This window comes from Salvelinus alpinus, chromosome 8, assembly GCF_045679555.1.
Source record: "Salvelinus alpinus chromosome 8, SLU_Salpinus.1, whole genome shotgun sequence".
Classification (NCBI taxonomy): Eukaryota; Metazoa; Chordata; class Actinopteri; order Salmoniformes; family Salmonidae; genus Salvelinus; species Salvelinus alpinus.
Window position 1 is genome coordinate 53,100,358 of NC_092093.1, and position 20,000 is coordinate 53,120,357.

Here is a 20,000-nt window from a genome sequence, read left to right on the forward strand (position 1 = left end):
TTATATTTCTCTGTAAACAAATTATCAATTAACAACAGACTTTCAGCATGCTTATAGTGAAGGGCACACAACATGTACTGCACTGACACAAATGACTGATGATTAGTTGAAAAAATATATATAATTATAAGATTGTGGGAGCTGTACTGTTAGATTTCAGTGCAGCCTTTGATATTATTGACCATAACCTGTTGTTGAAAAAACTTATGTGTTATGGCTCTTCAACCTCTGCTATATCGTGGATTCAGAGCTATCTATCTAATAGAACTCAAAGGGTTTTCTTTAATGGAAGCTTCTATAATGTAAAACATGTAAAGTTTGGTGTACCGCAGGGCAGCTCTCTAGGCTCTATACTCTTTTCTATTTTTACCAATGATCTGCCACTGGCATTAAACAAAGCATGTATGTCCATGTATGCTGATGATTCAACCATATACACATCAGCAACCACAGTTAATGAAGTCACTGAAACCCTTAACAAAGAGTTGCAGTCTGTTTCGGAATGGGTGGCCAGTAATTAACTGGTCCTGATCATCTCTAAAACTAAGAGCATTTTATTTGGTACAAATCATTCCCTAAGTTCTAGACCTCAGCTGAATCTGGTAATGAATGGTGTGGCTGTTGAACAAGTTGAGGAGACTAAATTACTTGGCGTTACCTTAGATTGTAAACTGTCATGGTCAAAACATATAGATTCAATGGTTGTAAAGATGGTGAGGTCTGGCCGTAATAAAGAGATGCTCTGCTTTTTTGACAGCACACTCCAAAAAGCAAGTTCTGCAGGCTCTAGATTAGTCTAATCTTGATTATTGTCCAGTCGTGTGGTCCAGTGCTGCAAGGAAAGACCTAGTTAAGCTGCAGCTGGCCCAGAACAGAGCGGCACGTTTTGCTCTTAATTGTAATCAGAGAGCTGCATGCCAGTCTCTCTTGGCTAAGAGTTGAGGAGAGACTGACTGCATCACTTCTTCTTTTTATAAGAAACATTCATGTGTTGAAAATCCCAAATTGTTTGCATAGTTAACTTACACACAGCTCTGACACACACTTACCCCACCAGACATGCCACCAGGGGTCTTTTCACAGTCCCCAAATCCAGAACAAATTGAAGAAAACGTACAGTATTATATAGAGCCCTTATTGTATGGAACTTCCTTCCATCTCATCTTTCTCAAATAAACAGCAAACCTGGTTTAAAGAAACAGATAAAGCAACACCTCGTGGCACAACGCCTCTCGCCTATTTGACCTGGATAGTTTGTGTGTATGTATTGATATATAGGCTACGTGTGCCTTTTTAAAATGTATGTAGTTCTGTCCTTGAGCTGTTCTTGTCTAATGATGTTCTGTATTATGTCATTCTGTATTATGTTTCATGTTCTGTGTGGACCCCAGGAAGAGTAGCTGCTGCTTTTGCAACAGCTAATGGGGATCCTAATAAAATACCAAATACTTCCTGGGGCTTTCTGCCAATCCACACGGACTGAGGGATCAATACCACTCCACACGGACTGAGGGATCAATACCACTCCACACGGACTGAGAGATCAATACCACTCCACACGGACTGAGGGATCAATACCACTCCACACGGACTGAGAGATCAATACCACTCCACACGGACTGAAGGATCAATACCACTCCAAACAGACTGAGGGATCAATACCACTCCACACGGACTGAGGGATCAATACCACTCCACACGGACTGATGGATCAATACCACTCCACACGGACTGAGGGATCAATACCACTCCACACGGACTGAGAGATCAATACCACTCCACACGGACTGAGAGATCAATACCACTCCACACGGACTGAGAGATCAATACCACTCCACAAGGACTGAGAGATCAATACCACTCCACACGGACTGAGAGATCAATACCACTCCACACGGACTGAGAGATCAATACCACTCCACACGGACTGAGAGGTCAATACCACTCCACACGGACTGAGAGGTCAATACCACTCCACACGGACTGAGAGATCAATACCACTCCACACGGACTGAGGGATCAATACCACTCCACACGGACTGAGAGATCAATACCACTCCACACGGACTGAGAGATCAATACCACTCCACACGGACTGAGAGATCAATACCACTCCACACGGACTGAGAGATCAATACCACTCCACACGGACTGAGAGATCAATACCACTCCACACGGACTGAGAGATCAATACCACTCCACACGGACTGAGAGATCAATACCACTCCACACGGACTGAGAGATCAATACCACTCCACACGGACTGAGAGATCAATACCACTCCACACGGACTGAGAGATCAATACCACTCCACACGGACTGAGAGATCAATACCACTCTACACGGACTGAGAGATCAATACCACTCTACACGGACTGAGGGGTCAATACCACTACACACGGACTGAGGGATCAATACCACTCCACACGGACTGAGGGATCAATACCACTCCACACGTACTGAGAGATCAATACCACTCCACACGGACTGAGAGATCAATACCACTCTACACGGACTGAGAGATCAATACCACTCTACACGGACTGAGGGGTCAATACCACTACACACGGACTGAGGGATCAATACCACTCCACACGGACTGAGGGATCAATACCACTCCACACGGACTGAGAGATCAATACCACTCCACACAGACTGAGATCAATACCACTCTACACGGACTGAGGGGTCAATACCACTACACACGGACTGAGGGATCAATACCACTCCACACGGACTGAGAGATCAATACCACTCCACACGGACTGAGAGATCAATACCACTCCACACGGACTGAGAGATCAATACCACTCCACACGGACTGAGAGATCAATACCACTCCACACGGACTGAGAGATCAATACCACTCCACACGGACTGAGAGATCAATACCACTCTACACGGACTGAGAGATCAATACCACTCTACACGGACTGAGGGGTCAATACCACTACACACGGACTGAGGGATCAATACCACTCCACACGGACTGAGGGATCAATACCACTCCACACGTACTGAGAGATCAATACCACTCCACACGGACTGAGAGATCAATACCACTCCACACGGACTGAGAGATCAATACCACTCTACACGGACTGAGGGGTCAATACCACTACACACGGACTGAGGGATCAATACCACTCCACACGGACTGAGGGATCAATACCACTCCACACGGACTGAGGGATCAATACCACTCCACACAGACTGAGATCAATACCACTCCACACGGACTGAGAGATCAATACCACTCCACACGGACTGAGAGATCAATACCACTCTACACGGACTGAGAGATCAATACCACTCTACACGGACTGAGGGGTCAATACCACTACACACGGACTGAGGGATCAATACCACTCCACACGGACTGAGGGATCAATACCACTCCACACGGACTGAGATCAATACCACTCCACACGGACTGAGAGATCAATACCACTCCACACGTACTGAGGGATCAATACCACTCCACACGGACTGAGATCAATACCACTCCACACGGACTGAGAGATCAATACCACTCCACACGTACTGAGAGATCAATACCACTCCACACGGACTGAGAGATCAATACCACTCCACACGTACTGAGAGATCAATACCACTCCACACGTACTGAGAGATCAATACCACTCTACACGGACTGAGAGATCAATACCACTCCACACGTACTGAGAGATCAATACCACTCCACACGGACTGAGATCAATACCACTCTACACGGACTGAAGGATCAATACCACTACACACGGACTGAAGGATCAATACCACTCCACACGGACTGAGATCAATACCACTCTACACGGACTGAGATCAATACCACTACACACGGACTGAAGGATCAATACCACTACACACGGACTGAAGGATCAATACCACTCCACACGGACTGAGATCAATACCACTCTACACGGACTGAAGGATCAATACCACTACACACGAACTGAGAGATCAATACCACTCCACACGGACTGAGATCAATACCACTCTACACGGACTGAAGGATCAATACCACTCCACACAGACTGAGATCAATACCACTCCACACGGACTGAGAGATCAATACCACTCCACACGGACTGAGGGATCAATACCACTCCACACAGACTGAGATCAATACCACTCCACACGGACTGAGGGATCAATACCACTCCACACAGACTGAGATCAATACCACTCCACACGGACTGAGAGATCAATACCACTCCACACGGACTGAGAGATCAATACCACTCCACACGTACTGAGAGATCAATACCACTCCACACGGACTGAGAGATCAATACCACTCCACACGGACTGAGGGATCAATACCACTCCACACGGACTGAGAGATCAATACCACTCCACACGGACTGAGGGATCAATACCACTCCACACGGACTGAGATCAATACCACTCCACACGGACTGAGAGATCAATACCACTCCACACGGACTGAGAGATCAATACCACTCCACACGGACTGAGGGATCAATACCACTCCACACGGACTGAGAGATCAATACCACTCCACACGTACTGAGAGATCAATACCACTCCACACGGACTGAGAGATCAATACCACTCCATACGGACTGAGAGATCAATACCACTCCACACGGACTGAGGGATCAATACCACTCCACACGGACTGAGAGATCAATACCACTCCACACGGACTGAGGGATCAATACCACTCCACACGTACTGAGAGATCAATACCACTCCACACGGACTGAGAGATCAATACCACTCCACACGGACTGAGAGATCAATACCACTCCACACGGACTGAGGGATCAATACCACTCCACACGGACTGAGGGATCAATACCACTCCACACGGACTGAGAGATCAATACCACTCCACACGGACTGAGGGATCAATACCACTCCACACGGACTGAGAGATCAATACCACTCCACACGGACTGAGGGATCAATACCACTCCACACGGACTGAGGGATCAATACCACTCCACACGTACTGAGAGATCAATACCACTCCACACAGACTGAGAGATCAATACCACTCCACACAGACTGAGAGATCAATACCACTCCACACGGACTGAGAGATCAATACAACTTACCTGCATTGCAGTATTTACGAAGTTCTTTGCTGTATTCAAATCATATTCCAAGACTGTTTGAATACTGTAAATATACACAATAGACACACGCCACAGGTAGATGTATTACTACGGTATGAGGAAGTGCCCAGACACACAGGTAGATGTATTACTACGGTATGAGGAAGTATTTGAATGAGGGAGTGTGTGTGTGTGTGCAGTAAATATGAAAGTGTGAGTGTACGTGTTTGTGTGTGTAGAATGTGTTTTCCTACATTTTACTGGGTCAGATAACAGTAGCTCTCTGGAGAAGCTCTTCTCTCAGATAGTCATGGATCGAACCGGAACAAGTTCAGACTCAGGGGAACAGAGGACTCAACAAACAGTTAAAACATCTCCAGAACGTCCCTCAGGCTGATCTTTAATCTCTGCCGGCTCTAACCAGATAATAAACCACCGGTGACTCCTGGTAGCAAGTCGGCTAGTTATTACATGTTTTCTAATGGGAAAAGCTAACAACTAGTATATTTGTTCCAAATGGTTTTTGAACTGAGGTTGAAGCAGGAGGACCTCACAATTCCACTGATGTTTTTGATTGATGACCTGAGATAAAAACAAGTTTCCTTTCTTGATTTGTAGCATTTTAGTTTTTTTCGTAGCGGCCAGCTTGAACGATAGCACAGGGTTATACCAGTGTCGCAGCCAGGGATGTCATAATTGATATGTTGGTTGTCACGACGTGTCATAATACTGTGACAGCCACGTTACAACATAAGACACAATGCATCTGCAACATTGATAGAACATCCAGAAACCCATACAGTCATACATGAAGACCAGGGCCCATAATCACAAAGCGTCTCAGAGTAAAAGTGCATGATCTGAGATCAGGTCCCCTTCTGTCCATATAATCTTATTCATTATTGATCTAAGAAGGCTAAACTGATCCCAGATCAGCACTACGACTGTTGAGACACCTGGAAACATACAGCCCTTGTACTTCAAAGCTATGACAGTCAATCAAATGAATCCCTTTCACATACTGATTTGACGCCACGCAGTGGGAAAATAAACAGGAACCATAGACACAGACAACCCCAATGTGATTCTTAAGACGAAACAGATGGAAGCTGATTTAACTGATTTCATACTATGTCCAGAGACATTGAGTCAAATCAACCACATCCATAATGTTCTGGAGCACATGACACACAATGCAGCTGGTCATTTCTTGACAAGCACCTGTTCTCTCATCAAAGGGCCTGGGAACTGGCATTGGGAAGATGTGCAAAACTATCTTTGTGGTAATTTGGAACTTTGTAAAATACATTAAATTTAAAAAAAGAAATAGGGGTCGGCACTGGAGCTGTTACCATGGTGACAGGCTCACAGACACTGGAGATGTTACTATGGTGACAGGCTCACAGACACTGGAGATGTTACTATGGTGACAGGCTCACAGACACTGGAGATTTTACTATGGTGACAGGCTCACAGACACTGGAGATGTTACCATGGTGACAGGCTCACAGACACTGGAGATGTTACTATGGTGACAGGCTCACAGGCACTGGAGCTGTTACCATGGTGACAGGCTCACAGACACTGGAGATGTTACTATGGTGACAGGCTCACAGACACTGGAGATGTTACTATGGTGACAGGCTCACAGACACTGGAGATGTTACTATGGTGACAGGCTCACAGACACTGGAGATGTTACCATGGTGACAGGCTCACAGACACTGGAGATGTTACTATGGTGACAGGCTCACAGGCACTGGAGCTGTTACCATGGTGACAGGCTCACAGACACTGGAGATGTTACTATGGTGACAGGCTCACAGGCACTGGAGCTGTTACCATGGTGACAGGCTCACAGACACTGGAGATGTTACTATGGTGACAGGCTCACAGGCACTGGAGCTGTTACCATGGTGACAGGCTCACAGACACTGTAGATGTTACTACGGTGACAGGCTCACAGACACTGGAGATGTTACTATGGTGACAGGCTCACAGACACTGTAGATGTTACCACGGTGACAGGCTCACAGACACTGGAGATGTTACTATGGTGACAGGCTCACAGACACTGGAGATGTTACCACGGTGACAGACTCACAGACACTGGAGATGTTACTATGGTGACAGGCTCACAGACACTGGAGATGTTACCACGGTGACAGGCTCACAGACACTGGAGCTGTTACCATGGTGACAGGCTCACAGACACTGGAGATGTTACTATGGTGACAGGCTCACAGACACTGGAGATGTTACTATGGTGACAGGCTCACAGACACTGGAGATGTTACTATGGTGACAGGCTCACAGACACTGGAGATGTTACTATGGTGACAGGCTCACAGACTGGAGCTGTTACCACGGTGACAGGCTAACAGACACTGGAGCTGTTACCATGGTGTCAGGCTAACAGACACTGGCGCTATTACCATGGTGACAGGCTCACAGACACTGGAGATGTTACTATGGTGACAGGCTCACAGACTGGAGCTGTTACCACGGTGACAGGCTAACAGACACTGGAGCTGTTACCATGGTGTCAGGCTAACAGACACTGGCGCTGTTACCATGGTGACAGGCTCACAGACACTGGAGATGTTACTATGGTGACAGGCTCACAGACTGGAGCTGTTACCATGGTGACAGGCTCACAAACACTGGAGATGTTACTATGGTGACAGGCTCACAGACTGGAGCTGTTACCATGGTGACAGGCTCACAGACACTGGAGCTGTTACTATGGTGACAGGCTCACAGACTGGAGCTGTTACCACGGTGACACACATACACTGGAGCTGTTACCATGGTGACACACAGACACTGGAGCTGTTACCATGGTGACACACAGACACTGGAGCTGTTACCATGGTGACAGGCTCACAGATAGCCAGAAGAGAACAGGCCATTTAATTAGAGACTTCATTTTAACATGCGTACTGGCAGGTCCTACAGCCAGACGAGAAGAGACTTCTTCAGGGCACTGTTTGGGGCTGTGTTCCAAATGGCACCCTATTCTATTCATAGTACACTACTTTGGAGCAAAGCCCTATGGACCCTGGTCAAAAGTAGTGCACTTATGTAGGGAATAGGGTGCCGTTTGGGACATAACCCTGGAAGTAGATTGAGAACCAGAACCCAAGCACCACCACCTCCACCATGTGACCCCTACCACCTGACCCATGGTTAAAACACCAGGATGGAAGAGGTACACAGGTGTACACACGCACGTACACTTTCTCACACCCATTCACCCTCTCATAGTGCCAGCGATGCCAGAGAGGAGGCGGGTCGATGATTGTCCACTGGAGCCCTCATGCAGAGGGAGGTGGCGGAGCGGAGAGGAGCGGCGGTATAGTGGTTTGTGATTCTTTGGGCTCACCTATTGCTGCAGAAGCCCCTCGGGCCACTGGGGGGCTCTGTCCAGGGAGAGGGGCCCCGGGGGGAGCAGACATGGGCGGGACTGAAAACAAGTGCGTCAGATCCGTTAGTGACTGACTGGTTGGCAACGCTGCTTGTTATGTACCATCGTACAACACTGTTACACTAATATCCAGCTCTTTACAGGCGTTACCATGGTGACAGGCTCACAGACAGGCAGCTTTAGTCTTGCTGGCCTGACATCCTCACTAATATCCAGCTCTTTACAGGCGTTACCATGGTGACAGGCTCACAGACAGGCAGCTTTAGTCTTGCTGGCCTAACATCCTGTCACTAATATCCAGCTCTTTACAGGCGTTACCATGGTGACAGGCTCACAGACAGGCAGCTTTAGTCTTGCTGGCCTGACATCCTCACTAATATCCAGCTCTTTACAGGCGTTACCATGGTGACAGGCTCACAGACAGGCAGCTTTAGTCTTGCTGGCCTAACATCCTGTCACTAATATCCAGCTCTTTACAGGCGTTACCATGGTGACAGGCTCACAGACAGGCAGCTTTAGCCTTGCTGGCCTGACATCCTGTCACTAATATCCAGCTCTTTTCGTCTCCTTTTTCTCTCTCTACCTTAATAGGCCGAAAGGACCCCTCACCTCACACTTCTAAACTCCCTGTTCCATTTCCAACTAGAAAACTAAATGCAGATCTCTATGCTCTTTACCATCGAGAGGCCCTAGTACAGGAAGGCATATTTACACACACACAGAGAGAGCGAGAGAGAGAGAGAGAGAGAGAGAGAGAGAGAGAGGGGGAGAGAGACAGAGACACAGAGAGAGAGAGAGAGAGAGAGAGAGAGAGAGACAGAGAGAGACAGAGAGAGAGAGAAACAGACAGAGACTGAGAGAGAGATGGAAAAAGAGAGAGGGGGAGAGAGAGAGAGAGAGACAGAGAGAGAGAGAGAGAGAGAGAGAGAGAGAGAGAGAGAGAGAGAGAGAGAGAGAGAGAGAGAGAGAGAGAGAGAGATAGCGGCGGTGGTTTTGGAGAGATAACGCATATCCCAATTCTAATATCCACACAAAGTGTACTTAACCCCATGTTCCCCTACAGTACATTAGACTCCCGCTCACCTGGTCCAGAGTTGGGAATGGAGGGCGTAGGCACGGCCATGGGAATGCCAATACTGCTGCTCCCGCTGTTCTCCCTGCTGCCACTACCCCCACTACTACCACTAGAGGGTGAAGGAGAGAGAAAGAGGGAGAGAGAGAGGGAAGGAGAGATAGGGAGCGGGGGAGATAGAATAAATAAACATGTCATTTAGTCCTATTCAGGGCGACCTGTAGAGGGGACAGTAGGTGTCAGCCCGTGTCCTACTCAGGGCGACCTGCAGAGGGGACAGTAGGTATCAGCCCGTGTCCTACTCAGGGCGACCTGTAGAGGGGACAGTAGGTGTCAGCCCGTGTCCTACTCAGGGTGACCTGTAGAGGGGACAGTAGGTATCAGCCCGTGTCCTAATCAGGGCGAGTTGTGGGGGGGACAGTAGGTGTCAGCCCGTGTCCTACTCAGGGCGACCTGTAGAGGGGACAGTAGGTATCAGCCCGTGTCCTAATCAGGGCGACCTGTAGAGGGGACAGTAGGTATCAGCCCGTGTCCTATTCAGGGCGACCTGTAGAGGGGACAGTAGGTGTCAGCCCGTGTCCTATTCAGGGCGACCTGTAGAGGGGACAGTAGGCATCAGCCCGTGTCCTACTCAGGGCGACCTGTAGAGGGGACAGTAGGTGTCAGCCCGTGTCCTACTCAGGGTGACCTGTAGAGGGGACAGTAGGTATCAGCCCGTGTCCTAATCAGGGCGACCTGTAGAGGGGACAGTAGGTGTCAGCCCGTGTCCTACTCAGGGCGACCTGCAGAGGGGACAGTAGGTGTCAGCCCGTGTCCTATTCAGGGCGACCTGTAGAGGGGACAGTAGGTGTCAGCCCGTGTCCTACTCAGGGCGACCTGTAGAGGGGACAGTAGGTGTCAGCCCGTGTCCTACTCAGGGCGACCTGTAGAGGGGACAGTAGGTGTCAGCCCGTGTCCTACTCAGGGCGACCTGTAGAGGGGACAGTAGGTATCAGCCCGTGTCCTACTCAGGGCGACCTGTAGAGGGGACAGTAGGTGTCAGCCCGTGTCCTACTCAGGGCGACCTGTAGAGGGGACAGTAGGTGTCAGCCCGTGTCCTACTCAGGGCGACCTGTAGAGGGGACAGTAGGTGTCAGCCCGTGTCCTACTCAGGGCGACCTGTAGAGGGGACAGTAGGTATCAGCCCGTGTCCTATTCAGGGCGACCTGCAGAGGGGACAGTAGGTGTCAGACCGTGTCCTACTCAGGGCGACCTGCAGAGGGGACAGTAGGTGTCAGCCCGTCTCTAGTTCCATCACTCCTCCTCCCTCGCCCGTCTCTAGTTCCATCACTCCTCCTCCCTCGCCCCGTCTCTAGTTCCATCACTCCTCCTCCCTCGCCCCGTCTCTAGTTCCATCACTCCTCCTCCATCGCCCGTCTCTAGTTCCATCACTCCTCCTCCATCGCCCGTCTCTAATTCCATCACTCCTCCTCCCTCGCCCCGTCTCTAGTTCCATCACTCCTCCTCTCTCGCCCCGTCTCTAGTTCCATCACTCATCCTCCCTCGCCCCGTCTCTAGTTCCATCACTCCTCCTCCCTCACCCGTCTCTAGTTCCATCACTCCACCTCTCTCGCCCCATCTCTAGTTCCATCACTCCTCCTCCCTCGCCCCGTCTCTAGTTCCATCACTCCTCCTCCATCGCCCCGTCTCTAGTTCCATCACTCCTCCTCCCTCGCCCCGTCTCTAGTTCCATCACTCCTCCTCCCTCGCCCCGTCTCTAGTTCCATCACTCCTCCTCCCTCGCCCCGTCTCTAGTTCCATCACTCCTCCTCCATCGCCCCGTCTCTAGTTCCATCACTCCTCCTCCCTCGCCCCGTCTCTAGTTCCATCACTCCTCCTCCCTCGCCCCTTCTCTAGTTCCATAACTCCTCCTCCCTCGCCCGTCTCTAGTTCCATCACTCCTCCTCCCTCGCCCCGTCTCTAGTTCCATCACTCCTCCTCCCTCGCCCCATCTCTAGTTCCATCACTCCACCTCTCTCGCCCCGTCTCTAGTTCCATCACTCCTCCTCCATCGCCCCGTCTCTAGTTCCATCACTCCTCCTCCCTCGCCCCGTCTCTACTTCCATCACTCCTCCTCCCTCACCCGTCTCTAGTTCCATCACTCCTCCTCCCTCGCCCGTCTCTAGTTCCATCACTCCTCCTCCCTCGCCCCGTCTCTAGTTCCATCACTCCTCCTCCCTCGCCCGTCTCTAGTTCCATCACTCCTCCTCCCTCGCCCCGTCTCTAGTTCCATCACTCCTCCTCTCTCGCCCCGTCTCTAGTTCCATCACTCCTCCTCCCTCGCCCCGTCTCTAGTTCCATCACTCCACCTCCCCCGCTCGTCTGTCTCAGCCCCGCCTTTCTGTCTCAGCCCCGCCTTTCTGTCTCAGCCCCGCCTTTCTGTCTCAGCCCCGCCTTTCTGTCTCAGCCCCGCCTTTCTGTCTCAGCCCCGCCTTTCTGTCTCAGCCCCGCCTTTCTGTCTCTAGCCCAACCACATCTCCAGAGATCAAATCATGATCAAACTTCATGTCAGACGACCACAACACACACACACACACACACACACACACACACACACACACACACACACACACACACACACACACACACACACACACACACACACACACACACACACACACACACACACACACACACACACACTTGTTGAATCAGGACTCAGGCAGGTAGAGATGGCAGAGACTGATGAGCTGTCTCTGTGTGTGTGTGTGTGTGTGTGTGTGTGTGTGTGTGTGTGTGTGTGTGTGTGTGTGTGTGTGTGTGTGTGTGTGTGTGTGTGTGTGTGTGTGTGTGTGTGTGTAAAATGTGTAGAGCAATAAGACAGCAGTACACAGTTCCCAGGTCAGATAGAGGATGACAGAACAACAGTGGTCTAAACACACAGTTCCCAGGTCAGATAGAGGATGACAGAACAACAGTGATCTGAACACACAGTTCCCAGGTCAGATAGAGGATGACAGAACAACAGTGGTCTAAACACACAGTTCCCAGGTCAGATAGAGGATGACAGAACAACAGTGATCTGAACACACAGTTCCCAGGTCAGATAGAGGATGACAGAACAACAGTGGTCTAAACACACAGTTCCCAGGTCAGATAGAGGATGACAGAACAACAGTGATCTGAACACACAGTTCCCAGGTCAGATAGAGGATGGCAGAACAACAGTGGTCTGAACACACAGTTCCCAGGTCAGATAGAGGATGACAGAACAACAGTGGTCTGAACACACAGTTCCCAGGTCAGATAGAGGATGACAGAACAACAGTGGTCTGAACACACAGTTCCCAGGTCAGATAGAGGATGACAGAACAACAGTGATCTGAACACACAGTTCCCAGGTCAGATAGAGGATGACAGAACAACAGTGGTCTGAACACACAGTTCCCAGGTCAGATAGAGGATGACAGAACAACAGTGGGTGCTCTATATCACTTTGGTGGAGAGACATTACACAAGAATCCTGTTTTCTGAACGTACTGCCATGGTGCACAACTCCCACTCTAGAAGGCTGTATGTTATTTTCTGTTACTCCATAACCCTGAAAGTCATTGATATTAATTGAGCGTGAAATCACCTGGTTTCAAAGACTGTAATTGGATTGCTGATTGAGAAGCAACGATGAAAAACAGCAGAAATGGCTTTTAGTTTGTTGTGTTGAATTGAACACCGTTTTACTATACATTTGTAGGACATAATGTTTTCCTGCCTTATAGATGTGTGATAACATGTCACATGAGGTTAAAGTATGTTATAAACATGTCACGTGAGGTTAAAGTATGTTATAATCATGTCACGTGAGGTTAAAGTATGTTATAAACATGTCACGTGAGGTTAAAGTATGTTATAAACATGTCACGTGAGGTTAAAGTATGTTATAAACATGTCACGTGAGGTTAAAGTCTGTTATAACCATGTCACATGAGGTTAAAGTATGTTATAAACATGTCACGTGAGGTTAAAGTATGTTATAAACATGTCACATGAGGTTAAAACCTTTTGTCAATAGGGGGAGCTGTTAGCATTATTTTTTTTTTTACATTTCCAAATTAAACTGCCTCGTACTCAATTCTTGATCGTACAATATGCATATTATTGTTATTATTGGATAGAAAACAGTCTATAGTTTCTATATGAGTTGAAATTTTGTCTCTGAGTGGTACAGAACAATTTCTACAGCACTTTTCATGACAGGGTTCAGATTTCAGAAATTTTTACCTCTGATCTGGGGTCTGTTTTTAAGGCGACAGTGAATGCTATGAAGAAACCGACACTGCCTACGTCTTCCTCTGGGTGTCTGTACGTCATCACGTTTTCAATGGAATCGATGGGACGTTCTCAGCCATTATAAAAGACGAAAATGTACAGAGACCACCCTTTCTCAACGTGCGCCTGAAGCGTCAAGGCCATCGGACCTGCCTCGTTCCAAATCGTTTTCTAACCAGCAGTATTTCTCCGGTCATGTTTTCAGTCGTTATAGTTGTTAAAAACATCATAATGTAGTGAATTTTAACCGTTTTATATCAATTTATATCCGTTTAGTGCGATTTTGAGGAATTTCTTTGTCGTGCACTCTGAAAGTTTGGACACGCTTTAGGGTGTCGGTCGTTGGTGATGGACATTTCGAAGGACAGAGGACATCTATCGACCAAAAGACGTTTATAACATAGAAAGGATACATTGCCCAAGAATATGATGGAAGATCAGCTCAAAGTAAGCAATATTTAATATGATAAACCGTGTTTCTGTCGAAATATTTTAAACGCATATATCGCCATTTTGTTTGGTATAGCTTCACTTGGCCAACCCTGTATTGAAAAGTAAGGATAATTTTAAAAATGTAAATCAGCGGTTGCATTAAGAACTAATTTGTCTTTCGATTCCTGTCAACCCTGTATTTTTTAGTCAAGTATATGATTAGCTTTTAATTAAACTAGATCACTCTGATAGATGACGTCAGACATATTGAGGCTTGATTTCCTAGTATTTTCATTGTGTAACCACGGTTTTGTATGGCTAAATATGCACCTTTTCGAACAAACTGTATATGTATGTTGTAAAATGATGTTACAGGAGTGTCATCGGAAGAATTCTGAGAAGGTTAGTGAAAAAATTAATATCTTTTGGCGGTGGTTACGTTATAGCGCTCTTTGGCTGGAATCGATGCTCTGGTAACGTTGGAACATGTAGTATGCTAACTTATCGATTTATTGTGTTTTCGCTGAAAAACGCTTAGAAAATCTGAAATATGGTCTGAAATCACAAGAACTGGGTCTTTCCATTGCTATGCTTTGTCTATTTTTATGAAATGTTTTATGATGAGTAAATTGGTCATACACGTTGCTCTATCTAGTAATTCTAGTGGATTTGTGATGGTCGGTGCAATTGTAAACTGTGATTTCTACCTGAAATATGCACTTTTTTCTAACAAAAACTATCCTATACCATGAATATGTTATCAGACTGTCATCTGATGGTTTTTTTTATAGGTTATTGGCTATCAATATCTTAGTTGAGCCGAATTGGTGATAGCACCTGAAGGAGTAAGAAACTGATGGAGTTAGAATAGTGGTGTATTTTGCTAACGTGTTTAGCTAATAGATTTACATATTTTGTCTTCCCTGTAAAACATTTTAAAAATCTGAAATGGTGGCTTTATTCACAAGATCTGTATCTTTCATCTGGTGTCTTGGACTTGTGATTTAATGATATTTAGATGCTACTATCTACTTCTGAAGCTATGCTATCTATGCTAATCAGTGTGTGGGGGGTGGGGGGTGCTCCCGGATCCGGGTTTCTGAGGCAGTAGAAGTTAAAGTATGTTATAAACATGTCACATGAGGTTAAAGTATGTTATAATCACATCACATGAGGTTAAAGTATGTTATAAACATGTCACGTGAGGTTAAAGTATGTTATAACCATGTCACATGAGGTTAAAGTATGTTATAAACATGTCACGTGAGGTTAAAGTATGTTATAAACATGTCACATGAGGTTAAAACCTTTTGTCAATAGGGGGAGCTGTTAGCATTATTTTTTTTTTTACATTTCCAAATTAAACTGCCTCGTACTCAATTCTTGATCGTACAATATGCATATTATTGTTATTATTGGATAGAAAACAGTCTATAGTTTCTATAGGAGTTGAAATTTTGTCTCTGAGTGGTACAGAACAATTTCTACAGCACTTTTCATGACAGGGTTCAGATTTCAGAAATTTTTACCTCTGATCTGGGGTCTGTTTTTAAGGCGACAGTGAATGCTATGAAGAAACCGACACTGCCTACGTCTTCCTCTGGGTGTCTGTACGTCATCACGTTTTCAATGGAATCGATGGGACGTTCTCAGCCATTATAAAAGACGAAAATGTACAGAGACCACCCTTTCTCAACGTGCGCCTGAAGCGTCAAGGCCATCGGACCTGCCTCGTTCCAAATCGTTTTCTAACCAGCAGTATTTCTCCGGTCATGTTTTCAGTCGTTATAGTTGTTAAAAACATCATAATGTAGTGAATTTTAACCGTTTTATATCAATTTATATCCGTTTAGTGCGATTTTGAGGAATTTCTTTGTCGTGCACTCTGAAAGTTTGGACACGCTTTAGGGTGTCGGTCGTTGGTGATGGACATTTCGAAGGACAGAGGACATCTATCGACCAAAAGACGTTTATAACATAGAAAGGATACATTGCCCAAGAATATGATGGAAGATCAGCTCAAAGTAAGCAATATTTAATATGATAAACCGTGTTTCTGTCGAAATATTTTAAACGCATATATCGCCATTTTGTTTGGTATAGCTTCACTTGGCCAACCCTGTATTGAAAAGTAAGGATAATTTTAAAAATGTAAATCAGCGGTTGCATTAAGAACTAATTTGTCTTTCGATTCCTGTCAACCCTGTATTTTTTAGTCAAGTATATGATTAGCTTTTAATTAAACTAGATCACTCTGATAGATGACGTCAGACATATTGAGGCTTGATTTCCTAGTATTTTCATTGTGTAACCACGGTTTTGTATGGCTAAATATGCACCTTTTCGAACAAACTGTATATGTATGTTGTAAAATGATGTTACAGGAGTGTCATCGGAAGAATTCTGAGAAGGTTAGTGAAAAAATTAATATCTTTTGGCGGTGGTTACGTTATAGCGCTCTTTGGCTGGAATCGATGCTCTGGTAACGTTGGAACATGTAGTATGCTAACTTATCGATTTATTGTGTTTTCGCTGAAAAACGCTTAGAAAATCTGAAATATGGTCTGAAATCACAAGAACTGGGTCTTTCCATTGCTATGCTTTGTCTATTTTTATGAAATGTTTTATGATGAGTAAATTGGTCATACACGTTGCTCTATCTAGTAATTCTAGTGGATTTGTGATGGTCGGTGCAATTGTAAACTGTGATTTCTACCTGAAATATGCACTTTTTTCTAACAAAAACTATCCTATACCATGAATATGTTATCAGACTGTCATCTGATGGTTTTTTTTATAGGTTATTGGCTATCAATATCTTAGTTGAGCCGAATTGGTGATAGCACCTGAAGGAGTAAGAAACTGATGGAGTTAGAATAGTGGTGTATTTTGCTAACGTGTTTAGCTAATAGATTTACATATTTTGTCTTCCCTGTAAAACATTTTAAAAATCTGAAATGGTGGCTTTATTCACAAGATCTGTATCTTTCATCTGGTGTCTTGGACTTGTGATTTAATGATATTTAGATGCTACTATCTACTTCTGAAGCTATGCTATCTATGCTAATCAGTGTGTGGGGGGTGGGGGGTGCTCCCGGATCCGGGTTTCTGAGGCAGTAGAAGTTAAAGTATGTTATAAACATGTCACATGAGGTTAAAGTATGTTATAAACATGTCACATGAGGTTAAAGTATGTTATAAACATGTCACGTGAGGTTAAAGTATGTTATAACCATGTCACATGAGGTTAAAGTATGTTATAATCACATCACATGAGGTTAAAGTATGTTATAACCATGTCACGTGAGGTTAAAGTATGTTATAACCATGTCACGTGAGGTTAAAGTATGTTATAAACATGTCACATGAGGTTAAAGTATGTTATAACCATGTCACATGAGGTTAAAGTATGTTATAACCATGTCACATGAGGTTAAAGTATGTTATAACCATGTCAAATGATGATTCCTAATGTACTATGCAGTACGACATCTACCCATCTGAACAGGGCAACATGGCTACCTGTTTAAGATGCACTCTCCCACCACGCAAAGGGGGTGGCGCTCCTAGTGGCCGGGGACTTCAATGCCGATAAACTTAAATCTGTTTCACCTCCTTTCTACCAGCATGTTAAATGTGCAACCAGAGGGGGAAAAAACTCTAGACCGCCTTAACTCCACACACAGAGACGCGTACAAAGCTCTCCCTCACCCTCCATTTGGCAAATCTGACCATAACTCTATCCTCCTGATTCCTGACTACAAGCAAAAACTAAAGCAGGAAGTACCAGTGACTCGTTCAATACGGAAGTGGTCAGATGACGCAGATGCTAAGCTACAGGACTGTTTTGCTAGCACAGACTGGAATATGTTCTGGGACTCATCCGAGGGCATCGATGAAATTGTCCCCACAGTGACCGTACGTACATACCCCAACCAGAAGCCATGGATTACAGGCAAAATCCGCACTGAGCTAAAGGGTGGATCTGCCACTTTCAAGGAGCGGGACTCTAAACCGACCGCTAATAAGAAATCCCGCTATGCCCTCAGATGAACCATCAAACAGGCAAAGCGTAAATACAGGGCAAAGATTGAATCCTAATACACCGGCTCCGATGCTCGTCGGATGTGGCAGGGCTTGCAAACTATTACGGACCACAAAGGGAAGCCCAGCCACGAGCTGCCCAGTGACATAAGCCTACCAGACGAGCTAAATGACTTATATTCGCGCTTCGAGGCAAGCAGCACTGAAGCATGCACGAGAGCACCAACTGTTCTAGACGACTGTGTGATCACGCTCGTCGTAGCCAATGTGAGTAAGACCTTTAAACAGGTTAACATTCACAAGGCCCCGGAGCCAGACGGATACCAGGAAGTGTACTCTGAGCATGCGCTGACCAACTGGCAAGTGTCTTCACTGTCTGCAAAGTAGTTGGTGAACCAGGCGAGGCAGTCACTAGAGAAACCAAGGCTATTGAGTCTGCCGATAAGAATACAGTGATTGACAGAGTCGAAAGCCTTGGCCAGGTCGATGAAGACGGCTGCACAATACTGTCTTTTATCGATGGCGGTTATGATATCGTTTAGTACCTTGAGCGTGGCTGAGGTGCACCCGTGACCGGCTCGGAAACCGGATTGCACAGCGGAGAAGGTACGGTGGGATTTGAAATGGTCAGTGATCTGTTTATTAACTTGGCTTTCAAAGACTTTAGAGAGGCAGGGCAGGATAGATATAGGTCTATAGCAGTTTGGGTCTAGAGTGTCACCCCCTTTGGAGAGGAGGATGACCGCGGCAGCTTTCCAATCTTTAGAGATCTCGGACGATACGAAAGAGAGGTTGAACAGGCTGGTAATAGGGGTTGCAACAATGGTGGTGGATAGTTTTAGAAAGAGAGGGTGCAGATTGTCTAGCCCAGCTGATTTGTACGGGTCCAGGTTTTGCAGCTCTTTCGGAACATCTGCTATCTGGATTTGGGTGAAGGAGAAGCTGGGGAGGCTTGGGCGAGTAGCTGTGGGGGGGCGGAGCTGTTGGCCGGGGTTGGAGTAGCCAGGAGGAAGGCATGGCCAGCCGTAGAGAAATGTTTATTGAAATTTTCGATTATCATGGATTTATCGGTGGGGACCGTGTTACCTAGCCCCAGTGCAGTGGGCAGCTGGGAGTAGGTGCTCTTGTTCTCCATAGACTTTACAGTGTCCCTACACTTTTTGGAGTTAGAGCTACAGGATGCAAATTTCTGAAAAAGCTGGCCTTTGCTTTCCTGACTGACTGCGTGTATTGGTTCCTGACTTCCCTGAACAGTTGCATATCGCGGGGACTATTCGATGCTAATGCAGTACGCCACAGGATGTTTTTGTGCTGGTCAAGGACAGTCAAGTCTGGAGCGAACCAAGGGCTATATCTGTTCTTAGTTCTGCATTTTTTTAAAGGGGCATGCTTATCTAAGATGGTGAGGATATTACTTTTAAAGAACGACCAGGCATCCTCGACTGACGGGATGAGGTCAAAATCCTTCCAGGATACCCGGGCCAGGTCGATTAGAAAGGCCTGCTCGCAGAAGTGTTTTAGGGAGCGTTTGACAGTGATGAGGGGTGGTCGTTTGACCGCGGACCCATAGCGGATACAAGCAATGAGGCAGTGATCGCTGAGATCCTGATGGAAAACAGCAGAGGTGTATTTG

At 46.4% G+C, this 20,000-nt stretch overlaps 1 protein-coding gene across 4 annotated transcripts in view; it reads right to left on the minus strand.

Moving 5' to 3' along the window:
- The window catches only part of LOC139583274 (abl interactor 1-like), a 142,304-nt gene that overhangs the window by 13,799 nt on the left and 108,505 nt on the right, over positions 1 to 20,000 (minus strand). For 2 of the 4 annotated variants that reach the window (XM_071414168.1, XM_071414169.1), the window contains exons 7-8: positions 9,598 to 9,698; positions 8,473 to 8,553 (exon numbers count right to left, since the gene is read on the minus strand). In XM_071414168.1, coding sequence (XP_071270269.1) covers positions 8,473 to 8,553; positions 9,598 to 9,698 — 182 coding nt within the window. The remainder of the gene's footprint in view (positions 1 to 8,472; positions 8,554 to 9,597; positions 9,699 to 20,000) is intronic. The other 2 variants (XM_071414171.1, XM_071414172.1) reach the window with 1 other exon arrangement.